At 37.6% G+C, this 24,179-nt stretch overlaps 2 protein-coding genes, 1 long non-coding RNA gene and 1 pseudogene across 6 annotated transcripts; all 4 read right to left on the reverse strand.

The window, feature by feature from the left end:
* Window positions 1–1,381: 1,381 nt before the first annotated feature.
* LOC118030778 (non-functional pseudokinase ZED1) lies at window positions 1,382–4,872 on the reverse strand. Of its 4 annotated transcripts, none has more exons than XM_073409237.1 (4): window positions 4,759–4,872; window positions 3,289–4,323; window positions 2,070–3,047; window positions 1,382–1,788 (listed from the first exon to the last, which is right to left on the reverse strand). In XM_073409237.1, the coding sequence occupies exons 2-3, from the start codon at window positions 4,311–4,313 to the stop codon at window positions 2,072–2,074; spliced, it is 2,001 nt and encodes a 666-aa protein (XP_073265338.1). In that variant the 5' UTR covers window positions 4,314–4,323; window positions 4,759–4,872; the 3' UTR covers window positions 1,382–1,788; window positions 2,070–2,071. The 4 variants fall into 4 exon arrangements, with proteins under 4 accessions (XP_073265338.1, XP_073265339.1, XP_034890930.1 ...); XM_073409238.1 differs by having other exon boundaries at window positions 3,289–3,484; window positions 3,782–4,854; XM_035035039.2 differs by having other exon boundaries at window positions 3,289–4,327; window positions 4,759–4,844.
* A 1,650-nt stretch (window positions 4,873–6,522) lies between these two features.
* On the reverse strand, window positions 6,523–8,307 carry LOC118030791 (uncharacterized). The gene has a single exon (XM_035035059.2). It carries the CDS (start codon window positions 7,716–7,718, stop codon window positions 6,786–6,788), a length of 933 nt encoding a protein of 310 aa, XP_034890950.1. The 5' UTR covers window positions 7,719–8,307; the 3' UTR covers window positions 6,523–6,785.
* Window positions 8,308–9,540: 1,233 nt separating this feature from the next.
* LOC118030799 (uncharacterized) lies at window positions 9,541–12,894 on the reverse strand (annotated as a pseudogene).
* A 9,091-nt stretch (window positions 12,895–21,985) lies between these two features.
* LOC140955605 (uncharacterized) lies at window positions 21,986–23,786 on the reverse strand. The gene is made up of 3 exons (XR_012169892.1): window positions 23,721–23,786; window positions 22,738–22,819; window positions 21,986–22,147 (listed from the first exon to the last, which is right to left on the reverse strand). It is a non-coding gene; the product is annotated as an uncharacterized lncRNA (long non-coding RNA).
* Between the last annotated feature and the right edge of the window lie 393 nt (window positions 23,787–24,179).

The raw sequence follows: 24,179 nt of genomic DNA on the forward strand, positions 1-24,179 counted from the left end.
TTGCTTGCCTTTTAATGTTTCAGGAGCCTTAAAATGACTGATATGCATATTGAATAATGGAGCTCTAGGTTACTGAACGATGTTGCTTGGCTAATTTGTTATGACGAGTAGGACATTTTTCATGCTGGTATATGTGCATTTTTCCTGTTGTAACATCTCCCATGAAGATCTTTACCCGTTTGGAAACAGTGCATCACTTGTTTTGCATGTATAGATCTGTCTTCTTGTTCTACAAGCCTGAAAGTTGAAGAGTAGAATTTGGTGTGGATGTCTGAGCTCTTAAGCTCCTAGTTTGGGGAATGGGAAAATGGATCCCTCCTCTTCCTTGTTATCTTTTCTACTTTTACACCTTCTAATGTTCCTGACAACTATGGACATGTGTTTAATTCCAGGTATTACATTATCGCTGGAACAGGTACATCTCTCAAACTTAATGCTGTCTTTGGCATCTTTCTAGTGGTTTATGGATTTGAAAGCAATTTAGTCATTTTGACATAATTTGTTCATTCTCAGTGGAACATGCTTTGAGATCATGTGGAAGAAATTGACAAGGCACTTGGTCATTCGGAGGGCATCAATTGACATGGATACTTTTGTTGATTGCTAATGAATGGTAGTCCAGGATATTAGGATGTTTTGTTTTGGTCTTGGTTTCAAGAAACTGGAATGACTTGTCCAGTTAGAGAGTTTTGCCATCTCATGTCAATTTAATCAATGCTTACTGCGAGATTTGCCTCATCAAGCTGAAAGGCTTGCAAAGTTCTCTTACCTAGCTTCGAGGTCTGCCAAAAAAAAAAAAAAACCCAGAAAACAAAGAAAAAAAAAGGCCTCTAAAAAGAGCATGGGATGGAAGTCCCTGCCCTGTCTCTGTGATTACCACACCTCCCGCAAATAGCCCCAAGTCCACAATCCTCTTGGTTTAATAGACTGTAGCTCTTGTTTATAAATACAGCTTTTACTGGCAGGGGGTGAAGGCGCTCCCTTTTTTTAGCCCTCTCAGAGAGACTCGGATAGGAAAATAGCATGAGAGCGTGGAAAAGGAGTTTCATTTTGAAAGTTAGCTAAGCTAGCAATGCTTTGTGTGATATATGAGATAACCTATAATTCTCCCAAACATTTATGCCTGACCAGTTTTAAGTGGCTTTTAATTTAGTTTGAATCAATGTTGAAGATTGCTTGAAGTTCTGCGACTTCAACCATGGTTGACCTTTTCCCCTGTTGTCTCCATTCATTTTTATGCAAGCTCTAAACGCTTTTGCTTTTCAAACGTAACTGTCTCACCTTCAAATATAGTATTTGAGGTCCAGAGATGCAGCGTTGAGATTCCCAAGTTCATCTGCTACTTGCTTCACATTCTTCGGCCTTCTATACAGAGGCAAAGTTACTGAAAGGAAGTGATTCTGTTCAGAGAATGTTCCATTCTCGGCATTTTCATATAGCAGAGCTGGAAATTAATTCTCAAGCCAGCATTCTAAGAGCTTCAAGAAACTGTTTGAGCAACCAACTTGCCAGCAATCTTACATTCATTCCTGACATGCTTACTCCAATTATTACTATTAATCTTGGACAGATTAACGATTGTGTTTCCCATATTAACTTTGCACCACATACCAATGTTGCTTCAACAGAAACTGTAAGGATCATAACTGTTTGTCACCATCCTCTTCTGCAGATAATCCATGGATAATCATGCCCCTTATAGTAGGAAGCAATCAAATCCTCCATTTACAGCTTTCCTCACTCTGAGGCTAATGTCTCTCTTGCTGTGACAGTACTGAATTGAATGACCTACGCACCAAATATATAATATGACTCATTGGATAGACAGAATTACAAGGCCTTAGGATTTTAAGATGAGTATATGTGCTTCTGTATGTGGATGTGGATGCGGATGCATGCATGTTATATCCATATGCAATCAAACCCCCGGATGCGTGTCATGAAGCACACGATTATGATAAACCATAGGGTTAGATTGTGAGATATGAGTGCGGAAAACGAATTTTCTGGTTTCAATGATATACATTTATCATAAACCATTGTTAACTCAAGGAGACTGAGAAATATACCTCTAAAGTTTGTTGAGTTCAGTTGCAACTTCTACCATCTTTGGCCTTTCCTCCTTTGCAGTCACCATGCATCTGAATGCCAGCTCTAACACAACCTCCCACTTCTGCTGCTCATCGTGCCCTACTTCGTTTTTTGGAATCTTGGGATCCACAACCTCATTAATGCTATGCCATTTAATAAAATTTTGAAGGTGATCCAATAATAATCCACCTTCCTTATCAACCAAATGAAATAGATCGAAGAGTCTCAATCCTATCAAAAGCTCAAACAGAAGCACACCGAAGTTGTATACATCAAATTCCTGAGTGACTATACCTTCAGTTATATACTCAGGGGACATATATCCCTTGGTCCCCTCAATTTGATTTGTTGGGAATGCTTCGCCGTCAATGATTTGAACAGATTGTGAAAAATTGGAAAGCTTGGGAATATGATGTTTATCCAGGAAAACATTTGCAGATTTTATGTTCTTGCTGATAATAGGTGTAGAGAGTGCCGTGTGGAGATATGCAACTAGATCAGCTATCTGTCTTGCTATTACTAACCTACTGTGAAAAGAAAGAGGTGCAGGATGGAAGTGAATTTCATCAAAAAGTGTTCCATTCCCCGTGGATTCATAAACTAGAGTTGGAATTGAGGTCTCAAGGCAGTATCCTAAGAGTTTCAAGACATTCTTATGAGAACTCAACTCTGCAGCAAACTTGAATTCATTCTTGACATGCTCACACCAATTCACATTACTAATCTTGTATATGGATATATTTCCATTTTCTGTATTACCTTTGTACCAAATACCAATGTTGCTACAGCAGAAAATGTAATCAGGATGATAATTGTTTGTCATCTTTTTTAGCTCTTCGCCAGAGAAACTTTGGAGAACATGGCACCTGCCTTCATAAGAAGCAATCATTTCCTCCATAAATATCCTTCCATCGTCATAGACTGAGCTATGTCTTTCTGGGAATGTTGCCAGGGACCTGAGGAGCAAACAAGTTAAAGACAACTGAAGAATTATCCAAACCAAGGAACAAAGAGTGGCAAACATCAGTATCGTATGCAAATGGAAAAATTCCAAAAAAACCCAGTTCCTTGTGGAAAAATCAGGATATGAGAACACAGACAACATTTGATGGTTTGCAAAGAGAATAATTAAGAGATTCAGAACTCGCAAGTTACAAATATGAGAATTTCAATGGAGAAGGTTGTGAAGGGACAAACCTTTCAATTTGCCAAAGTATTTTTGTAACTTCTTCCATAGCCGGTCTCTTATCTTTACTTGTCTCCAGGCATTTGAGAGCAAGCTCCACAGCAGCTTGCCATTGTTGTTGCTCATTAACCCCTCCTCCTGGAAGAATTCTATAGTCCACTACCTCATTAATGCTATGGCATTGAACATGATATTTGAGGCAATTCCCTGCAAAATGACCTTCCATACTATTCATCCAAAAACGAAAATAGCCTGCTCTTCTAGCAATAAGATTGTAGGGCCGACGCCCCGTTAGAAGCTCAAGTAGTAGAGTACCAAAGCTGTACACATCGAATTTCTCTGTTATTTCACCATGTTCTAAATACTCAGGGGGCAGATATCCTAGCGTCCCTATGATTCTGTCAGTCTTGATTATTTCATCTTCACAGATGTACAATGATTGCGAGAAATTTGACAATTTGGCAACATTATAATCATCCAGGAAAATATTTAAGGGATTTATACCTCTATGAACGATAGGTCTTGAGAATGCCGTATGAAGATAAGACACTGCATGAGCGATTTCCCTTGCAATCTTTAACCTGCATTTCCATGTCATAGGCTGAGAGTGAAACTCTCCAGTGACATGAATCTGCTCGGAGACATTTCCTCGTTTGACAGATTCATAAACTAAAAGCGGAACTGGGGTCTCAAGACAACATCCTATAAGCCTCAAAAAATTTCTCTGCCTACTCAACTGAGCTGCTATTGCAACATCATTCACAATCTCATTAATAATCTGATTACGCGATGCGTGAACATTTGGATAGCGAGGTATGCAAATAGAGAGAACTCGGCCATCAAGAGAACCTTTGTACCATGTACCAAGGAGATTATAGCTAAGAAAGCAATGAGGAGCGTAGTTGTTTGTTGCTTTCTCAAGCTCTTCAATTGAGAAGTTGTGGAAGGGATAATATCTACCATTACTCGAGGAGATTAACTTCTCTTGCAACAAGCTTCCATTCGTAATGAATAATCTCTTTCTATCTGCAGCCATTGGCAACAACCTGACTACCGAAAAAATCAATGAATGACAGAATAAAATTGTAGTTATAAAACCATGATGAAACTGATCCTTCAAGAAGCCTCTCAATCATGCAATTTTCATAAGTAAATGCAAGTTTCTTATCGCAATACTCAAAATTAGTTGTTCATGGCAAGAATTTGTGTCAATGATCACCACCAATTTTTACATTGCATTTTCTTGCGTTCTGCTGAACATCAATCAGCTAAGCAAACTATTCAGAGAGCCACAACCGTTTTTTGTGAAAGAATCCAACAAAATGGTCGGAAACTGATAAGAATTCCTAAAGACTTGAGAGAAACCAGACATTTCCATGAACAGAAAAGAAACAACATTGAAACTAACAAATCAAAGGAAGATGTAAGAATGGAAAAAAGAATAGTGGGATTCTAAGACAAAGCAAATGATAACAACTTACACTGTTTGTTTGCAAGCTCTTGACAACAAGATCAAGGGTGAAGAAGACGCCCAAGAGGTGCCGAGTTGAGTGCCTGTGGGTTTAACCCGAAGTCAATGGATGGATGGATGTAATCCTAGCCATTTAAATTTGAGTTAATTTCAATTTATCTCCCTAAGGTTTGGGATGAATTCAGCCTTTTCTCTTAAGGTATTTTTTTATGTCAATTTCCCCCTTTCAATGTCAAATAAACTAATAAAAATATTTTTTTCCAGTCCCTAAATGTTTAAATTCGATCAAATAAAACCTTTTATAAATAATTTGACGAGATAAATCTTTACTTATTGAAAAGGTCAATATAATTCCACTTATACATTATATTTAAAAATATAAATACAAAAAACATAAAAAAAGATAATAGAACATGTATCAAACTAAAACTTATATGCAAATAGAAGGTTTAAATTATGGAGCTCATATATAAATAAATAAACTACATCACGCTTGAATACTACCATTATCAGGTTTTCTCAAAAATGTCATTGCTTTGTCGGTTCATAAAGGAAGAAGAGAGCTTTCTTGACCATATCTGATGCTAGTTTATTTGTCTAAAGAAAGATTAGGGCGGGGCATCATGAGAGTGGAAAATGAATGGTTCTAGCTGCTTAAATTCTTAACCATCTGAAGCAAGCTCAGTACATTGTAGCTAGCCCGCGCCTGTGTCTGCATTATAGGGTTGTTGAGGGATAGACCTCAAAGATGTGTCTGAATCTTGTTTCGATTTCCATCGTTGCTGGCCTTAATTTCTATCTGAAGCAAGCTCTAACACAGCTTCGCATTTCTGCAGCTCATCATGCCCATCCTCCTTAATTTCCCAGGATATTGGGATCCGCAACCTCATTATTGACTAATGCAATAACATTTAACAAAAGTTCGAAGGAAATAAATCGAAGAATTTCAATCCTATTGATAATCTCTTTTCTGGTTCTTTGCGAGGACAACATGGGTTTGACTGGATTGCATAATGGCGTTGATTAAAACTTAAAACTTTAGCTTGCGTCTGCATGAATGTCCATACTGCAAGTGCAGGTAAATTTTAAAGACAGCATATGTTCAACAAAAATACTCAAGCTCCTCAGTATATTGATGCTTATGATTATTCCTGCTTAAGTTAAAAATTGTTTGAATTGCCTGAATAGATGATCTGTTTACTTGACTTTGCCAAATACCAAGCCATTTACCCTCTGATCCTGATATATTTATGTACAAGAATGACTGTCCGTTTGCAGTGGGATACTAAGATATCCGTGTTAAGAACCAAACCCTGCAACAAAACCCATCTGCGTTCGAGGATGATTGGCGTGGTCTTGAAACAAGCACCCAGATTCTCTTATTCTCTTTAGTGTTTAATAATACCCTCCAAAGGAAAACTTCAGATTTTTATGTGATTTCTATCTTGAATGCGTTATATTAACTATAACTGAAGGGGAAGCAATATCCTGAGTGATGCATCTTATTGAATAATTTTTAATATTTTTAGGTTAACAAGGGACAGGCTCAAACCTGATACCTCTAGGGGGAAGGGGGAGATGGATGCTGGTTGACCTACAAGCTCATTGGCGATAACTTCTTTTATTACTGGTGGCTTTGAATGAACTAATGGAATTATGAAAAATTGCTGCACAGATCACGAGACCTGTTGATTCCCTGAAAAATGTTGCCTGGTTACAGCTATGAACCCATGGATTTGGAACTGAGTCTATTGCACAAGTTACTCCAGTAAAGTAAAAGATTAATTTGAGGAATAAATGAATTCAAGATCTATGTAAGGAATTGTACTGGACAAAACTACAGTTGACATTATCAACTATGCTTCCACAATGGACCTGGCAAATGTAATGGATCTGATATACATCCATAAAGGGCTCAGACCGGGGAGATAACCGATAACTAACTTTACAGGTTATATTTCTACTGGCAGGGAAGTTCTAGCCATAAGAATGCCTGCGTATGATGCACTTAGCCATTTCCATAGAATACTACAAACCTTACTCAATCTTCCAGGCATAAAGGAAAAGACAGAATTCTGCTGTTGCTGAAATACTCCTGGTAGAAAAGTACATACTGCCATCACTAGTATCACTCTGTCCACCATAACTGCTGCCATCCTTGTCATCTTCTGGTTCTGGAACCCCTGGTTTGAATATGAACAAGCCATGGCCAGTGCCAGGGGTGCTAAACAGCCAATCATGGACATCCCAGAACACTTGCACTGGTTGCCTGCTCAACATCACAGTTTGGTTCCCTCTGAATTTCCACTGTAAATTCATAACATGAATCACAACGATTCCATCTATGCTAATCCACATCTCAGGGTCTCTTGATCCTCCTGTTGAACTCTCTACAATAATATCATGCTCATTTTTCCTTTCGTCGAATTTAGCTCTGGTTGAGAAGGTTTTCCTGTGAAATACATTTTCCTTCTTCAAGTATAGGATAGCCTCAACAAGGGCCGGTCTTGCTTTCGTTCTCTTATAAGCCTTTTTCTTGTAATCTCCCAACAATAAAACAACCTCTTCATCTGAAACTATAGCAACATAATAATCGCTAGCCGGCTCAGGACTCCCGGAAAATTTAGCTGATCGGAAATCCCAATGTATATCTACTTGGCACCCTTCAAGCTCAAAAGACTTGCCCCCTTTTTTGCTCCAAAAAAGCCAAGGCTTAAGGTCAATCTTGCAACTGTAACAAACTTCACCTTCAAGATTATTGATAATGAGGTTGAGGGTGTGATTCATAAGGTTCTTGCACCAAAAAACTGTGATAGTACGCCAGTAACCTGCAACATAAGCATGGTAGGCGCACGTGACGGTACTCTGAGGAGTTTTATTTGTCGATGGATCTTCTGATATTTTTTCTGGGGGTGCAGATGATAAGGAAGCTCCCACTGAGAAGTTTCTCAATGGATATTGGAAAGACATTGTTATGTAAATATTCAAATGGAATCGAAACTACGATTTCACAGGCATAAGAACGAATGCTAATGCAAGAAAAGCTGTGATCCCATTCTATCCTGCCCTACCAACGTATTTTCTGCCTCTTTTGGATTACATACAAAACTATTGTTCATAACATGAACAAAATGTCAAATGTTACCTTATCAGAAGACTTTCTCAAAAACTGATCAATAGTCCCGATATTGGCAAGATCTGCTATTGTGTTGAAGAACCTGATGGTAAAAAACGCAGCTGAATTATGTTCCTCTGGAAAACTCACTGGCTTCTGATGCTTTTAAAGAACCTGAAAAGGCAACCAAAATGGGGTTTCTACAGCAGGAAAAAGGGATGCAGAAAAGTTTCTGTTGTTGGTTGAAGAAAGAGAAGGAAAGATGGTGACATGGAAAGCTTTTTCGGTTTATGGAGAAAATGTCTCCAGCAAGCTGCTGTAATCCAAAGCCTTAGCCCCAGAATAGGAGGACTGATTGAAGGGATTGTCACTATCCATCTGTCCTGAATGTTGACCATATATACACAAGTTAATGGAAGCATATTTTCATCTTTTGGCATCTCTCATTTCACCAACCACATAATTACCCGTAAAAACTCTGTTATTTTTGGAATATGAGAAGATAAAGAGAACCTAGAAGGACTACAGAGGAGAGGCTCTTCTTTTGTTGGCTGCAAAGGCTTTTACAAGTAAATGATGAATGCGTAGGAGATTTATGACATTATAACTCCACCGTTATTTAGGGATTATCAAGTAATAATCTAAAAATCATGGGGAAAATATTGTTTTTCACTCTATTATTCACGAATAAATAAATTATTGTGAATTGTTTTTTTAATCCCTTTTTATTTTTTTATATACAAAAATACATCATAAAAGTCAATAAATATATTTTTTGAAAATAAAAATTGGACTCGTGATGAAACAAGGATTAAATAACTACGTAACCAACTAGATTTGGACTATAAAATGAACAAGCTAAAAGTCACACCTGAAAAATCTACAGAATAAAATTATAAGGCGGCATAGACTAGAAAAGAAGAAGACACTGCAAAAGCTAAGTTCTATAAAGGATGTGGTCTAATAAGAAATTATAAATATTATGCTTTTATGAAATTTTTAGCTATTGTTGAGTTTTCTGAAATACGATAATTATGAATTATAATATATATTTTTTTAGAGTTTCAAGTACCCATTCAATAAATCTAAAGTTATTTAAGGTTTATATAAAAGTTATTTAAATATGAGATTTCGATTTTGAATAATTGCTTTAAGAATGTATTATTGCAAACTATATATTTTTTAAATATCCAACTTCTAATGATAATCCACACAAAGTATTAGTGAGAAATCTCAATCCTTTTAAGAGAAAAAGATTGCTACACGTTTTGTATTGTACTTTATGTATTTTAAAAAATAAAAAGCATAGCTTTCTATTTATAAAAAAACTTAAAAACCCTATATAATTATAAATTATAAAATATCAATTTGCTTCTTAAATAATATCATATATTATTTTAGGCTAATTTAAAAAAACTTTTCAATTAAATATTTAGTTGATTGTTTATAGTTCTAGAATTGTAATCTTTTATATTAATTATATTTTGGTATTTAATTTTTAAAATTTATTTACAATTAAAACAAATTTAATTAATTATTTCATTTTAATTTCTTATCAATAATTTTTATGTTTATGTAATTTAAATTTTTCAATAAATTAGTATAAATATAAATTATAATTCTAAATAAAATAGAATTTACATTGAGATGATCTGATAACATAAACGGGAGAACAGCTAGCACGTAAGATCAAAATAGGTTTTCGAGATAAAACATAAACAACAAATCAAGCATGTCTCATAAAGTTCGTGTGATTCACCATATCACAGCAGCAATAACATAGTAGACTTTGCATGATAGAAACTACTCTGTAGAGCAACAGAATAAACCTGCAAACGCTTTCTCCCCATGGAGGAATGCATCTTCTGATAAATCAATTACAAAATAAATGGAAAACAAACTCCAATTGCTCCAGCGACTTGAATTAACTCCAACTTCGTATTTCAGAGCATCGTATTTGTTCCCCTTTTCTTCTTTTAAAGCATAAGCATTCTCCTAGCGTAATTGGACGCGACAGAAGAAAAGGTGGTGAAGCTCTCAATACAATGCTGGGTTCACTGTTTCTATCTTAGTCATGGTGCAGTTAGAGTTTGCCTTCCAAGTCATGGAAGAATCACCATGGCTTCTCACCTCGGGTTGGCTTTGCTCCTCATTTTTGCTAGCTGTGCGTAGACTTCCTTCCAATCCGTGCACATTTGCAATAGTACTTCCGTTCATCACCATGGCATTGCTACCAGAATAACATCTTCAGATGGAGCTTGGTTCTTTAGCAATTAAAGAAGCCATCCATGCATTTTCCGTTGTTTTCTCCCAAGTAATCCCTCCTGACAAGCGCAGTGATCCCTAGAACTACAGTTCAACAGCCAAACTCAGTAACACTGTCTTATCCATAATTCATACAAGTTTGACACCGATTTCTCCTAAGGAATCAATTACAGCTTTCACCTTTCTATGATATTCATTTTCTCTTCAGGAAAACAGTAACAGCAGGTATATCCTTGAGCCGCTGGCGCTCTCCTAGTAACTTGCCAGTCTTGGCAGCAGCTGCACATCTCAGGCATTTTCCATGGTTGATCTCAGGGCCTTCTCCTGTGAGCTTGCCGAAGATGCTACTGTGGCCGATGGAGAGTGGAGCACTTGGGCACTAACATAGGTGTTTGCGAAATGCATCTTCAGAACATAGGGCTTCAGAAACTGAGTAGCTCTAGGCAGTCTAACCGGAGGAGGAATAACCATCTGTGTCTGCAAATCAAATGCGAATAAAATCATAGGTACAGAAACAAAAAAGACTTGCATAATTGAAAAAATACACCGGGTATAATTCAACTAGAGGAGCTAAAACCATCATTTGAAGGAGTACATAAAACTACTTTAAGCGTATTGTAGACATGCAGATCCCAACTTCCATAACCCCATAAAGTGAGCAATTGTATGGCGTCAAACCTAATTTCACCTTGTCATTTCTATCCCAAATTCACAAGCATTGCTCCAACCCTCAATCAGTATAGCACTTCAATTGCCTTTTTGCACTTGTTAGACGATACTATCATGCTAAAAAATTGCTCATTATCTTTCATTTCTATTAACATCAATTATGGGACTAAATTCGTCTTTTGCATAAATCAACACACAACACAGCAGTACACCATAAAAATGCTGAATGAAGGTGAAAAACAGATGGATTCGCAGAACATTTCGCTTTAGAAAGCTTAAAGATTTTTGAAGCTACAACCAGTGCAATAAATCAGTCAGGCCTGTTGTCTTTCTTTACCATAAATACTATTGAAAGCTGTAGCTTGCAGCTACTATGTGACGAACAGGTCAAAGCTAAACAGCCTACAAGGCTGTAAACAATCATATGCAACGGGACTCACAGGGAGACAAGAAAAGCTGCACAACCTAAAATCCAGTAAAGAAATACTTCTCTAAAGGTCAAAGAAGTCAATTAACTATCCATGTAGATCATGTAGATCAGGCTTAAATCTTCATCTTTTTCTCCTCCACAGTGCTTTCTTCAGAACAAGCATGCTGTTTGAATAGAAAACAATCTTCAGACAAGTTTGTTCATCAAGAAAAATAGAATGCCAGACTGGTTAACAAACTACTAACTCCTGTGAAGCACAAGGACTAACTTAAAGCTGTGACTTGTGTCAAACCTGTGTAATTAAGAAAAGTATCATGAGCTAAGCTTTCTAATGGACAGTCAAAGACCAGTTTGAATACCCACTTGAGTTATCAAGGTCTGAAATTGCAGGTAATTGCTTCTCTAAAAGATGAGACATAAGCTACTTGTACGCTCAACTAATAATCATTCTACTCTTGCGACAAAATTATTCCCACTGCCAGAATGAAAAGTTTGTTCTAAAAAATTATGAAAAAGGAAAATCTTAACTCGATGTCCATTGAAATTGGGCAGGCCAGAATTACAAGAGGCGTAGCTAGTGCCATCCAGGCCTCAAAACTTTACAGTCTGATATCATGTAATTGCTGTCACGGGGGAACTGTGCAACACGGAAAGGTCTGAAATCATATGAGATTCTAGAAACATCAGATTGACCACTAAAATTTCAGTTCTAAATTAGCAAACTCTACTGTAAAGTAAACTCAGGCTGTTTCATCAAAGAGGATTTCGAGCAGTTGATGACAATGGGTACTTTGAATCTCTTCCTCTCCCCCCAAGAAAAGCAGGGAAGAAATCGCTAGAACATGCTAATGAAACACAATACATCTCATGGTCAACAATCAAATGAACGAGTGCAGCGTGTGCAGTTTCAAATAAAAAGTATGAGACTTGTAAGGGTAATTCATCCATAAGCGATAATTGGTGCCTTGGAACAATAAACACAAAATTAGTGACCAAAAGTTTCCACATCAATGAACATTAACAGCAACCACAAAATCTAAAGCATCATCAAAGTCTTAACAGGCCAAAATAACCAATTCAAAGACTAGAACTTCATCACTACTCGAATCAAATAAAAAAGGAGTCTTGTCATCTCATTTGCAGTTGCAGAGACCTTTTCTAGTTACACTACCAGGACTGGAATCAACTTAAGAATTACACAAACAAAGAAGAAACCTTTACATGTCCAAATCGCTAAAAAAACATATGAGACCATCTGCACTGAAGAACAAAACCCCAAACAGTCAAGAACTAAAATTTCCAAACAAATGGCAGTAAATTCTTAAAACCCTTTTCATATCAAAACACCCGTTTCAGTTAAAGATGGTACTTTAAAAATATCTCAGTAATGGAAGCCTGTCTGAACTCACCGCACCGCATCACATAAATAAATAAACGGAGCCTGATAGAGGAAGGTTTAAGTGGTCTGTGGTTGTGCTTTATATGACCTCAAACCCAACTCCAAACTTTTTGGATCTTTATAATTCTTAGATTCAAATTGTAGGGGAGATGGCTGTGAGAAAATTTTGCAAATAATTTGTTTAAAATTAAGGAAAGAAAGACTATGAAAATTGGTTATGAATTAAAATGTAATCATATTCTCGTTTGGATAATTCTATCTTTGACGCAAATATATGGGGACACAAACGAATGAGTTGCACCCGTATCAAACAAAACTTTTGCTTCAAAAGAGCAAACAGGAAGAATACCTGAAACAACTGTGTTGGATGCCTGAGCATCCTGCTGAGTCAAGGCAAAAACTCTAGCATGCCCCTGACCCTGCTGTATCTGACCTCTATCACCTGCACCCCGACCTCTTTGACCACGACCACCAAAACCTCTACCCCCATGAGCCACAGACTGGCTCGTCGATGGTGTCTGAATAGGATGTTGGACTGAAGCAGATAACCCTGAAGTGGACAACTGTCTCCTCGGGCACTCTCTAATCTTATGACCTATCTGGCCACAACTAAAACAAGCCCCAGTCCTTCTGTAGCACTCTGCACTGTTATGACCTCCTCCACAGTGCTGACATGAAAAACTATTCCCGAATGAAACAAATGAACTACGAGGTGCAGTCTAAACTAAACTCTGGGTACCACTATTGCCACTCTGACCGCCTGAGCCACTAACTGATGGTCTCTGTCTAAACCTCCTCTGAACCCATGAGCCCTGACGGCCACTTCGTCCCCTAGACGGACCTGCACTCAATCCATGTTGCCTAAAAGACTGACCCTCTTCTCTAGGCCTCTTAGACTGGCCAGCAATCATGTCCTCTATTTCACGCGCCTCTAGCAATCTGGCGCTATCAACAGCTGAGGAGTAGGATGGAAACACTTGTGGTGCCAATACCATATACATAGAGGATTTGAGTCCTCTAATGAATCTCTTCACCCTCCACTCCTCAGTGGGTAGAAGATGTTCTGCATACCTAGACAGCTGAGTGAACTTCAAATCATACTCATCCACTGTTATGCTCCCCTGAGATAGCCTCTCAAACTCATAAAGTCGAGCATCCCTGATGCTCTGAGGGAGAAACCTGTCTAAGAACATAGAGCTAAACTCCTTCCATGTCCACTGAGTATCTACTGGTCTTGCTCTTTCCCTATATTCAAACCAAGAGATTGCCACATCTCCTTCCAACCTGAACGATGCCAAACTCACAGCTCGGTGGTCTGTACATCCCAAAGCTTTACATCGTCGCCAAATGTCATCTAGGAACCTCTGAGGATCCTCTGAACTGTCTATCCCAGTAAAAATAGGAGGTGCCAACTTTATAAAAGCATCCAATGGCACATTAACTCCCTGAACAGTGTGGGATGTCGAGGGTACATCTCTATCCCTCATTCTGTCTCTCTCCATAGTAAACTCTATCCAAGTCTGCACAACCTGGCTAAGTTGTTGAACATCTGTAACAGGGTCCGCTACCCCCACACCTGTTTCATCAACCATATCTTCCTCTTCTATTTCCTGAGGCTCTTCCTCCACTGGTGGAGGTACCTCATCAATATGTTGAGGCACAGTTGCACCACGCCTCCTTCTCTGTCTTGCAGTTATCAACTGCATAATAGGGACATCATCTTGATCATCATCTACCCTAAGAGTATCAGTTGTTCGTCTATTCCTCGACATTTCCTAAAATAAAAGTGAGAGCACTTAAGTCATGCTGGAACAATAGCATGATGATTATCACATAATTATAGGAAAACATATCTATCACAAGGAAGAAGACATACTTGATGAGAATTTAAAATTTCAAAAACAACAAACAAGACGATACGGATCCTAATGCTCCACTTATTATGAAATTAATTATATTATTGTTTCTTTAACCTAAAGCTCTGATACCAAGTTTGTCACGACCCGAATCCCGGATCCATGACCGGCACATAGGCAAGGTTCCCCTCCAAGGTTCCAAACCTATGCGAACCCAAACTTACATACAATCTTATCCTTCAAAACTCAATAAGAGTTGTTCAACGCAGCACTAATAACAAAACTAACTTCATAATATAATTAATTGTCTTAATACAAGAGTTAATATAATTTCATAGTTTTGGAGCACTAACTTGACATAAAAAGAAAGATACAAATTACAACCAAAAAGCAGGTTCGGAAGGTTCAACAAAAATAACCCGCTATCAAGCTATAAGCCTGAAAAGAATAAATAATGAGAGGGTGAGTTCAACAACTCAGTGAGTAGATAACGTTCAATATACACACACGAGGGTAATATAGCAATGAGAAATATATATACAAGTATGGCTTTAGTTCTTATACGAAGGTTTATCAAATAGGCCATAACAAGAATATCATATGGTAGAACTCGTCAGAAAATCAAAATGCAATGAGCATGAGGCTCCGTACTGTGGGATGATCAGTCCACACAGGTTGGTGACTCCCCCGACCAACTAGGGTTCAGATACGATGTGCACAAAGACTAACACTACCCTGTTAGCATGGGTATTCTGACTGACATACCATAGGTTCATAATCATAATCAAACTAACATATTCATATCTCAAAGCTCAACTCATGACATCAATCAAATGAGGAGCTATCAATTCAGAATTCACTTCAAAATACATACTGGTTCATATCAAGAATTCAGATTCAATAATTGATCATGCTTTATCATAACAAGGATAATAATCAATATATATTATCAAGAAGCATGATCCAATTCATATTAACAAATCAAATATTTATACTATTTCTCATGCATATGGAAAATTATCCACTCACCTGACTCAAAAGCAAACAGAAGCCAAAAGTAGACACTGAAGAAAATTCTACTGACGTCCCGTCGGTAGAATATCAGGATTATCTGAATACAAAGGAAATATTTTCAAGAACGACTCGAAAGAACATTTAACCTATTTAATAAACTTAACTAAGGGTGTATACCGTAACCCTATATGTTTTTGAACTAACTAGTCAATTTTCTCAAAAACCCAAAATCTAACGGTTTTCCCGAAATCTAATCCATAATAAAAAACAACTAATAAAAATTGGTAATAATTCACTAAGTAACCCTTAATTATTCATCAAACTAATCTGCAAAAGCTAATATTACAGCTAGGGACTAATCTGGAATTTTTTCCATATTTTTAGGGCCAAATTGTAACTTTTATCAAATGGAGGACCAAACTGAAATTTGTCATAAATCCATGAATATACTGAAATTCTGACCTTAATTAATCCTCAATTCTGTCCAGGATGTATCATTATGCTTCAGGGATCATTCTGGAATTTTACTAAATTTTTAGGGTCAAATCGTACTTTTTGTCAAATTGGAGGACTAAATTGAAAGTGTTAAATTATCTTATCTATACAGTAATTATGTCCATAATTCATATGTTATTCTGTTCAGAATCTCGGAATATGCTCCAGGGACCAATTTGTAATTTTTCAAAGTTCGGGGACTAAACTGTAATTTTCGGAAATTGAGGGACCAAATTGAATTTTCGTCATCTTCAACCTCAAACCCAGAATTTCAACAGATCACCTACTGTTATCCCCTGATTTCTAACACAAATTTACAATTCAAACAAAACCATAACTCAAAATCATCACAATCTTCCATAATCAACTAAATCATCAATTAAACACAACAATCAACCCCTAACCTTCAATTTAATTCATCAATTAAACCCAAAACACAAATTCTCAAAACCATAATCAAAACTGAAATTTAAACTTCAATAACATATATATACATAATCTTACCTTTTTATTTATTTCCTCCAACTTCTTTCTATTTCCTTTCCAATTTCCCTCTTTTCTCTTCTTCTTCTTTCTCCCTTCTCTCTCACGGTTCTGCTCTCTAATTTCAGATCACTCTTTCCTTTTTTTTTTTTTTACTTCCTATTTATATATATCAACTATTTGTCCAATTACAACTATACCCCTCATTCATTTATTCCAACTTTTAAGCCTCCAAGGGCTTTGTTGTATTTTCCAACTCATTTATTTCAAAACATTACAATCTCCCCACCTTATAAAAGTTTCGTCCTCGAAACTTAATAGAAAAGATTGAATACTTACCAAGATTATCGAAAAGATGAGGATACTCCTCGCGCATCTTATCCTCGAGCTCCCATGTCGCTTCCTCACGTGAATGGCCATTCCATTTCACTTTCACTGAAGCTATGTCCTTCGACCTAAGCTTCCTCACTTGTCGGTCGACTATAGCTTCCGGTTGCACCTCATAAACCATATCATCCCTAAAGTCAATGGGATGAACCTCTAACACATGCGATGGATCTGACATATATTTCCTTAACATGGAAACATGAAATATTGGATGAATAGCAGACAAGTTTGGTGGTAATGCTAACTTATAAGCAACTGCCCCAACTCTCTCCAGAATCTCATACGGTCCAATGAATCGAGGACTCAACTTGCCTTTCTTCCCAAACCTGAATACTCCTTTTGTAGGTGATACTTTTAAGAACACACAATCACCCACTGAAAACTCTAAGTCACGCTTTCTTTTATCCGCGTAACTTTTTTGTCTACTCTGAGCTGTTTGAAGCTTCTTTCTAATTACCTCAATCTTCTCTGAGGTAATCTGAATCAACTCCGGTCCCATTAGCCTCTTCTCACCAACCTCAAACCAACAAACCGGTGATCTACACTTCCGACCATACAAAGCCTCATAAGGTGCCATCTCTATGCTAGCCTGATAACTGTTGTTGTAAGCAAATTCCACTAATGGTAGGAACTTACTCCAACTAACTCCAAAATCCATAACACAAGCCCTTAACATATCCTCCAAGGTCTGAATAGTCCTCTCAGACTGACCATCTGTCTGAGGGTGAAAAGCTGTACTCAACTGCACCTTAGTACCCATAGCCTCTTGAAATTTCACCCAAAACCGCGATGTAAACTGTGGACCTCTATCAGACACTATCGAGATTGGCACTTCATGCAACCGTACAATCTCACTAATAAACAATTCCGCCAACTTTGCATATCCATAAGTAATCTTAACTGGCAGAAAATGGGCTGATTTTGTCAATCTGTCAACAATCACCCATATCGAATCATAACCCTCCTGACTTCTAGGCAATCCTGTCACAAAGTCCATTGTGATCCTTTCCCACTTCCATTCTGGAATCAACAATGGTTGCAACAATCTAGGAGGTTTCTGGTGTTCACCCTTTACCCTCTGACAGGTCAAACACCTAGAAACAAAATTTGCTACATCAGCCTTCATCCTATTCCACCAATAACACACTTTAAGGTCTTTATACATCTTTGTGGAACCTGGATGCATTGTGTAAACTGTCTGATGTGCCTCTATCATCAATTCTCTCCTCAGATCATCAACATCAGGTACACAAAGCCTATCCCTATATCTCAGCACATCATCATCACCAATCACAAAACCTGCAGCTTTACCCTGCTCAACCTCATTTCGAATCCCGAGTAGGGAATCATCTTTCTTCTGAGCTGCTTTTATCTTATCAAACAAATCTGACTTAACCTGAAAATGAGCAATCATTGCTCCAGCTTCACTAAGATCAAATCTGACTCCTTCATCCACTAACTCATGCAGCTCCCTAATCAGAGGTCTTCGTACCTCCTGAATATGAGCTAAGCTCCCTGATGATTTTCTACTCAAAGCATCGGCAACTACATTTGCCCTACCCGGGTGGTATTGTATGGTATAATCATAATCCTTTAGCAGTTCCATCCATCTTCTCTGCCTCAGGTTTAGATCCCTCTGCTGAAAGATGTATTTCAAACTCTTGTGATCTGTAAAGATCTCACAAGTTTCACCATACAAGTAGTGCCTCCAAATCTTCAAAGCAAAAATTACAGCTGCCATCTCTAAATCATGTGTAGGATAGTTCTGTTCATGCTTCTTCAGCTGCCGTGAAGCATAGGCAATAACCTTGCCATGTTGCATTAGAACACATCCTAACCCCACTCTCGAAGCATCACAATACACTGTGTAACCACCAGAACCTGATGGTACTGCTAGAATAGGCGTTGTAGTCAATCTCTCCTTCAATTCTAAGAAACTTTTCTCACAAGCTTCAGACCACTGAAACTTAACATTTTTCTGCGTTAACTTAGTCAATGGTGCAGAAATTCGAGAAAAGTTCTCCACAAACCTCCGATAGTAGCCGGCCAAACCTAAGAAACTTCTAATCTCTGTCGCCGAAGTAGGCCTAAGCCACTGCTTAACTGCTTCAACCTTTTGAGGATCAACCTCAATCCCATTCCTTGACACTACATGCCCAAGAAATGCTACACTCTCCAACCAAAACTCACTCTTTGAGAACTTGCCATACAACTGATGATCTCGTAGAGTTTGAAGCACCATTCTCAAATGCTGTTCATGCTCCTCTCTAGACCTCGAATACACCAAAATATCATCAATAAAAACTATCACAAATCGATCAATAAATTGGCCAAACACTCTATTCATTAAGTCCATAAAAGTTGCTGGTGCATTCGTCAACCCAAAAGACATCACTAAAAACTCATAATGACCATACCGAGTTCTAAAAGCTGTATTTGAAATGTCTTCCTCCCTAATCCTCAACTGATGATACCCAGATCGAAGATCGATCTTAGAAAAGAATTGAGCTCCCTGTAACTGATCAAACAAATCATCTATACGAGGGAGTGAGTATCTATTTCAAACTGTCACCCGATTCAATTGCCTATAATCTATACACAACCTCAATGACCCATCTTTCTTCTTCACAAACAACACCGGAGCTCCCCAAGGGGACACACTTGGTCGGATGAACTTTTTATCCAATAAATCCTGCAGCTGCTCCTTTAACTCTCTCAATTCTGCTGGCGCCATTCTATATGGTGCCATTGATATTGGTTCAGTGCCCGGAACCAAATCAATACAAAACTCAATCTCCCTATACGGAGGCAATCCAGGTAAGTCATCAGGAAATACATCGATAAACTCTCTTACTATAGGGACTTCCTCTAACTGGGGAACTTCTTTCTCTACATCCACTATATATGCTAGGTAGCACTGTACCCTTTTTCGGGCCATTTTCCTCGAGATAGCCGACAACATAATTGATGGAGACCCAATCTTATCTCCTTGAAATACCAACCCAACTTCTTGATCTAGATCAAACATTATTTTCTTACCCCAACAATTTACCGAAGCTCTATGCTTAGCCAACCAATCCATTCCTAAAATCACATCAAAATCAACCATATCTAAGACATTTAAGTCTCCCATAAAGATCTTATCTCCAATCTCTATTTCACAATCCAGGTACACATACTTTACTAATATTAACTCATCTAAGGGAGTGGAGACTGAAATGGGGGATTTTAACAAGGTTGGTTGTTTATCTAACCTCATGGCAAAATATGGGGACACAAACGAATGAGTTGCACCCGTATCAAACAAAACTTTTGCTTCAAAAGAGCAAACAGGAAGAATACCTGAAACAACTGTGTTGGATGCCTGAGCATCCTGCTGAGTCAAGGCAAAAACTCTAGCATGCCCCTGACCCTGCTGTATCTGACCTCTATCACCTGCACCCCGACCTCTTTGACCACGACCACCAAAACCTCTACCCCCATGAGCCACAGACTGGCTCGTCGATGGTGTCTGAATAGGATGTTGGACTGAAGCAGATAACCCTGAAGTGGACAACTGTCTCCTCGGGCACTCTCTAATCTTATGACCTATCTGGCCACAACTAAAACAAGCCCCAGTCCTTCTGTAGCACTCTGCACTGTTATGACCTCCTCCACAGTGCTGACATGAAAAACTATTCCCGAATGAAACAAATGAACTACGAGGTGCAGTCTAAACTAAACTCTGGGTACCACTATTGCCACTCTGACCGCCTGAGCCACTAACTGATGGTCTCTGTCTAAACCTCCTCTGAACCCATGAGCCCTGACGGCCACTTCGTCCCCTAGACGGACCTGCACTCAATCCATGTTGCCTAAAAGACTGACCCTCTTCTCTAGGCCTCTTAGACTGGCCAGCAATCATGTCCTCTATTTCACGCGCCTCTAGCAATCTGGCGCTATCAACAGCTGAGGAGTAGGATGGAAACACTTGTGGTGCCAATACCATATACATAGAGGATTTGAGTCCTCTAATGAATCTCTTCACCCTCCACTCCTCAGTGGGTAGAAGATGTTCTGCATACCTAGACAGCTGAGTGAACTTCAAATCATACTCATCCACTGTTATGCTCCCCTGAGATAGCCTCTCAAACTCATAAAGTCGAGCATCCCTGATGCTCTGAGGGAGAAACCTGTCTAAGAACATAGAGCTAAACTCCTTCCATGTCCACTGAGTATCTACTGGTCTTGCTCTTTCCCTATATTCAAACCAAGAGATTGCCACATCTCCTTCCAACCTGAACGATGCCAAACTCACAGCTCGGTGGTCTGTACATCCCAAAGCTTTACATCGTCGCCAAATGTCATCTAGGAACCTCTGAGGATCCTCTGAACTGTCTATCCCAGTAAAAATAGGAGGTGCCAACTTTATAAAAGCATCCAATGGCACATTAACTCCCTGAACAGTGTGGGATGTCGAGGGTACATCTCTATCCCTCATTCTGTCTCTCTCCATAGTAAACTCTATCCAAGTCTGCACAACCTGGCTAAGTTGTTGAACATCTGTAACAGGGTCCGCTACCCCCACACCTGTTTCATCAACCATATCTTCCTCTTCTATTTCCTGAGGCTCTTCCTCCACTGGTGGAGGTACCTCATCAATATGTTGAGGCACAGTTGCACCACGCCTCCTTCTCTGTCTTGCAGTTATCAACTGCATAATAGGGACATCATCTTGATCATCATCTACCCTAAGAGTATCAGTTGTTCGTCTATTCCTCGACATTTCCTAAAATAAAAGTGAGAGCACTTAAGTCATGCTGGAACAATAGCATGATGATTATCACATAATTATAGGAAAACATATCTATCACAAGGAAGAAGACATACTTGATGAGAATTTAAAATTTCAAAAACAACAAACAAGACGATACGGATCCTAATGCTCCACTTATTATGAAATTAATTATATTATTGTTTCTTTAACCTAAAGCTCTGATACCAAGTTTGTCACGACCCGAATCCCGGATCCATGACCGGCACATAGGCAAGGTTCCCCTCCAAGGTTCCAAACCTATGCGAACCCAAACTTACATACAATCTTATCCTTCAAAACTCAATAAGAGTTGTTCAACGCAGCACTAATAACAAAACTAACTTCATAATATAATTAATTGTCTTAATACAAGAGTTAATATAATTTCATAGTTTTGGAGCACTAACTTGACATAAAAAGAAAGATACAAATTACAACCAAAAGCAGGTTCGGAAGGTTCAACAAAAATAACCCGCTATCAAGCTATAAGCCTGAAAAGAATAAATAATGAGAGGGTGAGTTCAACAACTCAGTGAGTAGATAACGTTCAATATACACACACGAGGTAATATAGCAATGAGAAATATATATACAAGTATGGCTTTAGTTCTTATACGAAGGTTTATCAAATAGGCCATAACAAGAATATCATATGGTAGAACTCGTCAGAAAATCAAAATGCAATGAGCATGAGGCTCCGTACTGTGGGATGATCAGTCCACACAGGTTGGTGACTCCCCCGACCAACTAGGGTTCAGATACGATGTGCACAAAGACTAACACTACCCTGTTAGCATGGGTATTCTGACTGACATACCATAGGTTCATAATCATAATCAAACTAACATATTCATATCTCAAAGCTCAACTCATGACATCAATCAAATGAGGAGCTATCAATTCAGAATTCACTTCAAAATACATACTGGTTCATATCAAGAATTCAGATTCAATAATTGATCATGCTTTATCATAACAAGGATAATAATCAATATATATTATCAAGAAGCATGATCCAATTCATATTAACAAATCAAATATTTATACTATTTCTCATGCATATGGAAAATTATCCACTCACCTGACTCAAAAGCAAACAGAAGCCAAAAGTAGACACTGAAGAAAATTCTACTGACGTCCCGTCGGTAGAATATCAGGATTATCTGAATACAAAGGAAATATTTTCAAGAACGACTCGAAAGAACATTTAACCTATTTAATAAACTTAACTAAGGGTGTATACCGTAACCCTATATGTTTTTGAACTAACTAGTCAATTTTCTCAAAAACCCAAAATCTAACGGTTTTCCCGAAATCTAATCCATAATAAAAACAACTAATAAAATTGGTAATAATTCACTAAGTAACCCTTAATTATTCATCAAACTAATCTGCAAAAGCTAATATTACAGCTAGGGACTAATCTGGAATTTTTTCCATATTTTTAGGGCCAAATTGTAACTTTTATCAAATGGAGGACCAAACTGAAATTTGTCATAAATCCATGAATATACTGAAATTCTGACCTTAATTAATCCTCAATTCTGTCCAGGATGTATCATTATGCTTCAGGGATCATTCTGGAATTTTACTAAATTTTTAGGGTCAAATCGTACTTTTTGTCAAATTGGAGGACTAAATTGAAAGTGTTAAATTATCTTATCTATACAGTAATTATGTCCATAATTCATATGTTATTCTGTTCAGAATCTCGGAATATGCTCCAGGGACCAATTTGTAATTTTTCAAAGTTCGGGGACTAAACTGTAATTTTCGGAAATTGAGGGACCAAATTGAATTTTCGTCATCTTCAACCTCAAACCCAGAATTTCAACAGATCACCTACTGTTATCCCCTGATTTCTAACACAAATTTACAATTCAAACAAAACCATAACTCAAAATCATCACAATCTTCCATAATCAACTAAATCATCAATTAAACACAACAATCAACCCCTAACCTTCAATTTAATTCATCAATTAAACCCAAAACACAAATTCTCAAAACCATAATCAAAAACTGAAATTTAAACTTCAATAACATATATATACATAATCTTACCTTTTTATTTATTTCCTCCAACTTCTTTCTATTTCCTTTCCAATTTCCCTCTTTTCTCTTCTTCTTTCTCCCTTCTCTCTCACGGTTCTGCTCTCTAATTTCAGATCACTTTTTTTTTTTTTTTTTTTTTTACTTCCTATTTATATATATCAACTATTTGTCCAATTACAACTATACCCCTCATTCATTTATTCCAACTTTTAAGCCTCCAAGGGCTTTGTTGTATTTTCCAACTCATTTATTTCAAAACATTACATAATATCTGTGACAATTTTTTAACAAAGTATTTAATTTTGTTGGATATGCTTTTAACGATTTTAGAAAATGCAAAATCACATTTTCATGTGGGTAAATATTCATTTATTCCTTGTGTTTTGGAAGAAAAAAAATTAATCAATTGATCTTAATCAATAATTTTTGTTAAAATAAGTTGTTTTGAAAAATATTATATTGCACTTA

The sequence above is a fragment of the Populus alba genome, chromosome 5 (assembly GCF_005239225.2).
Source record: "Populus alba chromosome 5, ASM523922v2, whole genome shotgun sequence".
NCBI classification, from domain to species: Eukaryota; Viridiplantae; Streptophyta; class Magnoliopsida; order Malpighiales; family Salicaceae; genus Populus; species Populus alba.